Source organism: Oppia nitens, unplaced genomic scaffold (genome assembly GCF_028296485.1).
Source record: "Oppia nitens isolate AA-2021 unplaced genomic scaffold, nextdenovo-longstitch-racon4-pilon3 scaffold18_pilon_pilon_pilon, whole genome shotgun sequence".
In the NCBI taxonomy this organism is placed as follows: domain Eukaryota; kingdom Metazoa; phylum Arthropoda; class Arachnida; order Sarcoptiformes; family Oppiidae; genus Oppia; species Oppia nitens.
The window spans coordinates 2169897-2179479 of NW_026533197.1; the positions used below are offsets into that span (position 1 = coordinate 2169897).

General features: G+C 36.9%; 1 protein-coding gene across 1 annotated transcript; it reads left to right on the forward strand.

Moving 5' to 3' along the window:
* The first annotated feature begins 7298 nt into the window (after positions 1-7298).
* On the forward strand, positions 7299-9372 carry LOC128965949 (endoplasmic reticulum aminopeptidase 1-like). The gene is made up of 6 exons (XM_054312738.1): positions 7299-7744; positions 7853-8308; positions 8387-8513; positions 8582-8723; positions 8794-8925; positions 9009-9372. Exons 1-6 carry the CDS (start codon positions 7345-7347, stop codon positions 9312-9314), a joined length of 1563 nt encoding a protein of 520 aa, XP_054168713.1. The 5' UTR covers positions 7299-7344; the 3' UTR covers positions 9315-9372.
* Positions 9373-9583: the final 211 nt, after the last annotated feature.

Below are 9583 nucleotides of genomic sequence, written 5' to 3' on the forward strand. Positions count from 1 at the left end.
ATGCTTTGCCTATTAAACAAAAGAATTATCCACGCGGATGGAGGGAAAAAGATGAGATCACTACAATCGTTGACGAAATGTTAACTAATAAAGTAATAACAGAATCTGTTAGCCCTTGGAATAATCCGATTGTATTAGTTAGACAAAAAGAGAAGACAAGGTTTTGTCTTGATTATCGTAAACTTAACAAAATAACCAAGGAAGACGTGTTTCCGTTACCATTAATTCAAGATCTAATAGACCTATTAGAAGGGAAGCCAATTTTCTCTTCATTTGACCTACGTTCCGGCTACTGGCAGATAGAATTAGAGGAAAAAGATAAAGAGAAAACAGCTTTTACCGCTAATCATCAAAGATATCAGTTTAATGTAATGCCATTTGGACTTGTGAACGCACCAGCGACATTTCAACGATTCATGCAGAAGGTTTTTGACGGCATTCTACATAAATTTGTTTGCGTCTATTTAGACGACGTCGTAGTATTTTCTAATACATTTGAAGACCATCTTCAGCATCTAGAAGTCGTACTGAACCGAATAAGAAAATACAACCTTAAGATACATTCAGATAAAAGTTACTTTGTTGTCAATGAGATGAAATTTCTTGGCTTTGTTATCAATCGAAATGGTACTAAACCTAATGAAGACAAGACAAAAGCCATATCTCAATTTCCTGTACCTCACAACTTAACTGGCATTAGATCGTTTTTAGGGATGTGTAATTATTATAGAAAGTTTGTTCAGAATTTTTCTTCAATCGTCAAACCCTTAACTAATCTTACACGAAAAGATATACCATTCATTTGGAGCGCTGAATGTCAAAAAGCGTTTGACGACATTAAAAATAGACTTTTGAACCCTCCGATACTTGGACATTATAGGCAAAGAGAACCGTTAATCTTATACACAGATGCTTCCGGTATTGGTATCTCTGGAATATTATGTCAAATACAAGACGGTAAAGAAAGGGTACTATACTATGCAAGCGCAACGTTGAATAAAGCAGAATCTAATTATTCAACAACTGAAAGGGAATGTCTAGCTATTGTATGGGCTATCAAAAAGTTTCATCAGTACTTATATGGGTCAAAATTTGAAATCAGAACCGACCATTGTGGTCTGTGTTGGCTTAAAACTATTGACAACCCACGTGGAAGACTTCATCGCTGGTCTCTTGACTTGCARCCATATCTAAACTACATGGAAATAAAATATAAAAATGGTAAACTACATACGAATGTTGATCCGCTTTCTAGATATCCCGTCAATGATGAAGTAGACCTAAACACTGATGTGACATTTTATCAAACCACAGTAAACATCGGTGATGAGCAGAAAAAAGACCGTTGGTGTCGTGAACTATATAAAGAAATTAATACAAATAAAACTGTTAAATACATAATTGAAGACAACATTATCTACTATGTTGATTCGGACATTACTGGACAAGAAAGGCGCAGAGTCTGCTTACCAAAGCATATGATTGATGATGTTTTGTATTCATTGCATAGTGACATGACTTCCGGGCATCTAGGACTAAATAAAACATTCGACAAAGTTATGAATAGATTTTATTTTCCGAACATGAAGAAAATCGTTTTCCGTTTTATCAGGGGATGTGCCGAATGCCAATCACGTAAAAGAGATTATGGTTTACCTAAAGGTACACTCCATTCAATAACTACAAGCAAACCTTTTGAGAGGGTAGGATTAGACTTTATGGGTCCAATATCACCAAAGTCATATAATGGAAACAAATACTTAATTATTTTAGTAGATCATTATACTAAGTGGGTCGAAGCAAAAGCTGTACCCGATTCGAAAGCGGCCGTGGTCGCAGATTTTTTTATTCATTCTGGTGTATTAAGACACGGCGCCATCACTACGTGTTTAACGGACAGAGGTCTTAGTTTTTGTTCTGAACTTACTGAAGAAATTCTCAAAGTTTTTAACACAAAACACGTTATGACATCGCCATATCATCCACAATGTAATGGATTAGCCGAAAAACAATGTAAAACATTAACAGATATGATGGCTTTATATTGTAGCTCTAATTATAAAGATTGGGATATATTTTTACCTTATTTGGTGTTTGCGTTAAACACCGCAAAACAAGAAACTACTCAGTTTAGCCCCTTTTATATGCTTTACGGAAGACATCCAAAGCTTCCGTTGGACGTTACTTTAGACATTGAATTAAATAAAATCAATGAAATTGATGTGTTTAACAAATTTGCAGAAGCAAAAGTATTAGTTAAACAAAACATGATTGAGGCACAGATGAGACAAAAGAAGAATTACGACAAAAGACATAGATCTATGGAGTATCAAATCGGAGATTTGGTGTTAGTCTACAGAAAAATAAGAAAAGTTGGCCTAAGTGAACGACTTATTAATCCCTTTGTGGGCCCTTTAAAAGTGATAAATAAGTTCAATGACACGTATTGGTTAAAGGATGTAAACACAGGTACTGAGATACAGTCAACAATCGATCGTATAAAGCCTTATTATGAGTTTAACATTGATGACGACGATATTTGGCCACAATTTGAAGACGACGTATCAGTGGATATGGAGTCGACAACCGAAGCAGTACCGAACAAGGAAGAATCTAAAGCACCATTATAATACGTGGGGCAACGTTCACGCCTTAATGTTTCAACTTTTACATTTTTAATTTTATAATTTTTGTCTAATATTGCATGCAATTGTTTAAATATTTTATATTGATTTTATACCTGTGCACACATTCTCTAATCTCGGGACGAGATTTCTTTGAAAGGGAGGGTAGTTGTCACGTTTGACGGAGATTAAGCCTCAGTAGAGGCCTTAAAGCTTCATAGCTTCATAACTTTAGGCTTCATATACATATGAAGTTATATAGTGAGGTACGAAGCATATCATCATAATACATAGCAGTGTATTGAGCATAGCTTTGTAATACACAGTAGTGTATACAGCATAGCATCATAATACATAGCGGTGTATTGAGCATAGCTCTTTAATACACAGTAGTGTATACAGCATAGCAGTATATTTCAGCATTAGCGGCACTAACGATACTAATACATTACTATTGTATTAATTGACACTATATTATAATAACTAGTAAATAACACTATAGCATACAGTATACTACATATGCCTTATAGCATTAGAAACCTTGATTGCATTATTTTAAGGCAATAACTAGTTTAATGACAACCGGTACGTATTAACTAGGCTGAGACAGTAATAGCCAATAAGAGAGTAGTTTATATAGTTGTGTCACTAATAAGTAGTATATGATTGGTATGATTAGAGCGCCGACTCGGGAAATGTGCCGAGCATTCTGTTCCCTAGTCACTTGAGTGACTGGAGAGAAGAAGTTAAGTTCGAGACGCCGAGACGAGAGGACGTGTATTACCTATTATTGTAACCCTTATTATACTTATATATATTTAATCAATAAATTGGTGACGGTTAGCAACAGCAACAGTAAGTTAAAGTGTTTGTAGGCGCAGGCCTTCGGGCCTTGCGTTCGCCGGCGACGGTAGTCGCGTAAGTGTTGGACAGAGATCGGGTAAGATTTGTTTACTGAGACAGAGTCTCGCCTCCCGAGTCGTTCGGTCGAGGCCAGCGAAGTCTCTGATCTTCATTTGGTAGGTAGCCGAGACCACCGATATCGTCTCGCCTCCCGTCGCGAAGACAGTTGAGGCTCGAGATGAGGTCCCGGCAAGATCAGGCCAAAGGGCCGACAGTGTAATACCAACGCCACATCGGGAGCGATCGGAAGGCGGTTATCGGATGGCCGTCGAGAACCCCTAGACATCTTATGACTACGCGATACAACAACCCCTAGACAACGTACAACTTCGCGATGCGATTAACCCCTAGACAGACGAACTTCATAGACGATAATCCGAGTAGACGAGGTAACGTTACGTACTTCATGGTAATGGTGAGGATCGGCCGCGGTCAGATGACGGCGTCGTGCAATAGCCACCGCGCGACAACCTAGTGTAGCGTTGGGGAAACGTATACGAGGGACGTCTGCATAGCGCTGGCGAGCGAAAGCGAGCGAAGGTTACAGATACAGGTCGGTGCGAGACCGAGTGTCACACTACATGGTACCTGCGACACTGGCGACTTAAAGCTGATCCACACTAACGTCGAGGTAGCGACGCAGGACGTTACAATATGTTAGACAACTCTCATAGAGTTTACAGTTATAATGATAGTCTATGAGTGCTATTATATGTTTACTACTGAGTGGCCTATCATTTGACATATAAATTATTATTATTATTATTATTTAACACAATATTGTAATAATATTTTCATAATAATAATAATATTAAGTGATTGTCAGTGCATTTCCTAATCATCCCTTATTTACTATAATTATAATAATAAGCAATCATTTTGTTTGGTATTAAATAGTATTAAAATAAATATTGTATTTATCTATACAAACATATAGAATATATAACTACTTAAATATATTCATAAAATAATAAATAATATATAAATTTACTTAATATTTATTAACATAAAGTGTTACATAAAGTAAAAATAACTTTCAAATAATAAAATTGTGTAAATAGATAACATAAATATATTGAATTTAATATAAATAATAATAATTATTATTATTTTTATTATTATTGTGAGATTATATATAAGCGATATGTAAATATAGAAAAAATTATTAATATTATTAAGTGCTATAAAAAATAATTATTTTTATTCATTAATATAAAAGATTTATAACTATTTATTTTTTTCCTGTTTATTATGTTTTTTGTTTAAACAAAAATACAGAAAAAAGATTAAGAATTAATTTATAAAATAATAATAATAATAATAAGCAAAATAAATGACAAAAAATAAATAAATAAATACAAAACAATTTTTCAATTTAAAAGAAAATGTAAGTAATTTTTTAATTATAATTTTTTTAATTATGAAAATTCAAACTAACTGTATAACTAATTTGATGAAATTATCATCAATTTTTTCAGTCAATTAATTTTGTGCCACAATTTTCAATGGTATCATCCATTTGATAGGTCCTGTACTCTGCAATGTGATTGTCTGTGTGTTTATGTGTATCGCAAATGTATGTGAGATTGTGTGTGTGTGTGTGTGTGTTGTGATGATGGCTGTGATATATGGAACCAATGGGTATATCCCTGAAGACATTCAGAGACACGACAAACAAACCGATAAATTGATTGTCTTTTGCCATAAATAAGTCATTCAGTAATACAATCACATCCTCTTTGGGTTCAAAATAAACAGAAAGACAAGTGAAAAACAAGAGAAAGAAAGAAAGAGAGTTAAGAAAATTAAGCGCAACCTAAAAGTGCATTAATATTGTCATCTATTATATCACTACTATTTCACCGCCACTGTCGCACACTCCTACTTTCATCTGACAGTTCTCAATACAAACAAAACATATATCCATACATACATACATACATACATACAGTACATGAAAATCGATATTTAATTAACAGTGAAAAAAGCAGTGATGAAAGAGAAAGTGAGAGTCGACTGAGAAAATTGCAGTTCAAAAGAGTTTGAATAAAGAGTGAGACAATTGAKAGAGACATACCATAAAACAGAGAGAGAGAGAGAGAGAGAGAGAGAGAGAGAGAGAGAGAGAGAGAGAGAGAGAGAGAGAGAACGGGTAGTTATCATAGCTGTTATCATATATACAACTAAATTATATAAATATATGGGACATTAAAATAAATGTTTAATCGATGTCTACACTATACCATCACAACCACTGTGAGTGACTGTTTGACTAACTGTGCATTAATGTTGTGTTAGCTGTGTCTGTATGCGGAGGACAACCCATAGACACCACATAGTGAGCACTTGGAGACAGTAGAGAGTTAGTAGTCGGAAGAGAGGTTGAGAGAGAAGACACACAATTTGTCCACTAAGTGATAYTGTAGTAGTCAACTAACTATCAAAATAATTATTACATTTTTTTCGAGAGGGGAGGAATGGTAGGTTTTTTTTAATTAATAAAATTGATTCACAAGTTGTTTGCACTTCACTTGAAGTGAATGTATTTAACTTCAAAGTCAACCATCAAATATCTAATCGTTTAATAAGTTTACTAAAGTATACACAAAAAATAGTTACCATTACTTACCCAATCGCGCGGTAATGTATATTTGTTTTAAGTGATTATATCATGTATTTTTTTAAAAAAAACAGATAAAGAAAAAAAGATAATTATAATTATTGGCTACAAACGTGTGAATCAGTTAACGTAATACCACTTCAACAAAACAATAAATAAGAAAAGAGAAAGAGAAGTGATAACAACAATCTCTTAACCACTTAAATGTTTAAAACTTCAAAAAACACACTTCAAGTGGTGAAGGATTAGAAGTGCATTTGAAAATATGACAATTACTGTGTCAACAATGTTGTTGTCGTTGTCTTGGAGGTATAGGGACTGACATTCAAACTATCATTAACAGCAGTTCCCCCTTTAGTCTTCATACATAAGCCGTTTACATAATATCTGTGACGAAAAAAAGTGATTAAAACTTTTTGATACCAAATCATTATTTGATCTAACAATCATCCCTAAGCAGTTCCAACAGCAACTCAGGGGTGTCGCCAACACTGACATAGTTTTTAAGTTTGTTTGTCATATTCATTATCTAATGAAGACACTTTCTCCCGGTGAGGACACCTCCCGAACAAATTGGTAACAATTGAGTTTCTATCGATATTGTGGAAGAAACGTCACAATCATCTTCTGGTCATCGGCGGTAACAGTGCCGACATCGATCCCGAAGACAGTTCGGTCGGGTCGACAACTATGACAATACCAATGACCGAGTTGGAGATCGACGATGTGGCCTTTCTTACCGGAGCCGACGGAAATGGACATGACGGTAGCGATGGTAAACACCAATCGTCGACCAGTTGTGCCGGACTCATATGTCCGAACTCGTCGGCAAAAAGCCGACACCATCATCGCCATCATCGGCACAGTGACGGTCAATCGGGCGCTCATTCGGTGCTCAATTGGCGCAAATCCAATGTCCTGACGATGGGATTGTGTTCACTTTTGGTCATCACTATTATAGCCTTAATCATAGCCTTCTTTCCATTCCATAATCAATGTTTTACTGGTCACACATTATCGCATACCGGATCGTACGGGCCGGACGCCGATCATCGTCAACACAAACCGGACAGTAGCGGCACCGGTAGTCGACATCAATTGTCTCAATCGCCGTTGTTGTCCACCACAGGTGAACTGTTTCCCCGGACAGACATCCGGTTACCAGCGTTTGTCGTGCCATTCAGCTATGAGTTATCCATGAAACCAAATATGACTACCTTTTACAACACGGGTAGTGTATCCATATGGCTAACAGTGACCGAGAGGACAGACTTTGTGGTAATACATACGAAAAAATTAAATATCACTGACATCACAATGACTAGTGCTGACGATATGGACGTACCGGTTATCCGACGGCTGGAATGTACACAACACGAACAGTTGTTTATAGGTTTTGATGGCTTACTTGTGCCAAACCGTAACTATAGTTTACGGTTAACGTTTGAGCGACAACTGGAGGAACAGTTGGAAGGCTTTTACGTCAGTTCATATGTGGACACCAGGACTGGTGTCAGAAAATATTTGCTGACAACTCATTTTGAGCCGACGTCCGCGCGATCAGCATTTCCTTGTTTTGATGAGCCGGCGCTCAAAGGTTTTAAAAAATTCATTTACCGTACTTTACCATAGAGTTAAGTATAAAATGATAAATCTATAAAACAAAATCCCTGTCCTCTTATCATTTTAATACATCAACTGTTAGCCTCGTTTTCCATGAAATTGGTTCACGAAAGAGACTTCGAAGCCTTCTTCAACTCTGAGCGCGTGGATCGCGTTCCGTACAATAAGGAAGGCCTTATTATGTCGGTATTCGAGCCGACAGTCCCGATGTCTACCTATTTGGTGGCATTCATAGTATGCGATTTCAACATACACGCTAAACAGACTCGCGAGGGCATCAACATCCGGGCCATAGTACCCGATGAACAGGACTCACAGTCCAACTATGCTCTCAATTCGGCCGCTTCTATACTCAGCTACTACCAGGAGTTCTTTAATATAACATATCCATTAAGTAAACTAGATTTAGTGGCCGTACCTGACTTTGGCGGCGGTGCGATGGAAAACTGGGGTCTCATTACATTTCGGACATCGGTTTTCCTTTACAACGACAACGAAAGTAATAGCGAAACACAGGAACAGGTGGCCATTGTTGTCGGTTAGCAATTATTTTACAATAAATTTGTTGGTTAGGATCATCTGTTTTTTTTTGTTTTTAAATGTTTGGCACTATTAGCTCACGAATTAGCGCACATGTGGTTCGGCAACTTAGTGACAATGAACTGGTGGGACGACCTCTGGCTCAACGAGGGCTTCGCTTCGTATATTGAAAATCTTGGCGTTAATTATATACATCCCGAATGGTTTGATGACAAAAATAATTTGTTTATTTTAAGAATCATTTAGACTTTGATTACTGTGTTTGCGACAGGAAAATGATGGAACAGTTTGTGGTGACCACCACTCAGTACGCTATGGCTATGGACTCTCTGCAGACATCGCATCCCATCAGAGCCGACGTAAAGAATCCGACAGAGATTGAGGCCATATTTGATATGATTTCATACAAAAAAGTAAAATATTATTAATATTTTCAAGTTTTTTGTGTTTTATTAATTTTATTGACCACCCGCTCAACCGTAGGGCGCGTCACTCATCCGAATGCTGGACAACTTCTTGGGCATTGATAACCTGCGAATCGGTTTGTCGGCATTTTTGCACAAATATCAGTACAAAACAGCGAAGACCAGCGACTTGTGGCACTCATTCTCAGATGTAATACTAATTTTCATTCATTAAAACAAAGCTTTAGTTTAACACATATATAGTATATTAATAAATATGATTTTACACTAAAGGCAAGTCGTATTCATGGCATTAATGTGTCGGCAATTATGGACACGTGGGTCAATCAAAAAGGGTTTCCTGTAATCACAGTCCGACGCATTGGAAACCAATTAATGCTAAATCAACGACGTTTTCTGTCCAGTATTCCTGATTCGGATAATATTGACGACCCGTCAGACATATCACCGTTTGGCTATAAGTGGATAATACCGGTCACAATAATTACCGATCGTTTGTCTCGCGAATCAAGATTGGTTTGGTTCAACACGTCGACATGTCGATACCATTTGATGCCCAACACCAGTGGTTCAAAGTGAACGTCAATCAGTCGGGCTTTTATCGGGTCAACTATGAGTCCGATCAGTGGCTCGCACTGACAGATCTGCTTAACAATCATAACTACAATCGACACGTTTTGTCGGCCATCGATCGGTCAAATCTGTTGGACGACGCCTTCTCGTTCATGAGGATTGGTATTCTCGATGTGAACTTAACGATGTCGTTGAGCTTATATTTGCGTAATGGGGAACGGGATTACATACCGTGGGAGACTGCACTCTATCATTTCGGTATTATGGATATGCTT

Bases quoted from the DNA above. Each gene is read 5' to 3' on its own strand.
- LOC128965949 (XM_054312738.1), top strand. From the start codon at position 7,345: ATGAAACCAAATATGACTACCTTTTACAACACGGGTAGTGTATCCATA. The intron at 8,514-8,581 runs GTTTGATGACAA...TGTTTGCGACAG, and splicing joins AATTATATACATCCCGAATG to GAAAATGATGGAACAGTTTG. The intron at 8,926-9,008 runs GTAATACTAATT...TTTACACTAAAG, and splicing joins TGTGGCACTCATTCTCAGAT to GCAAGTCGTATTCATGGCAT.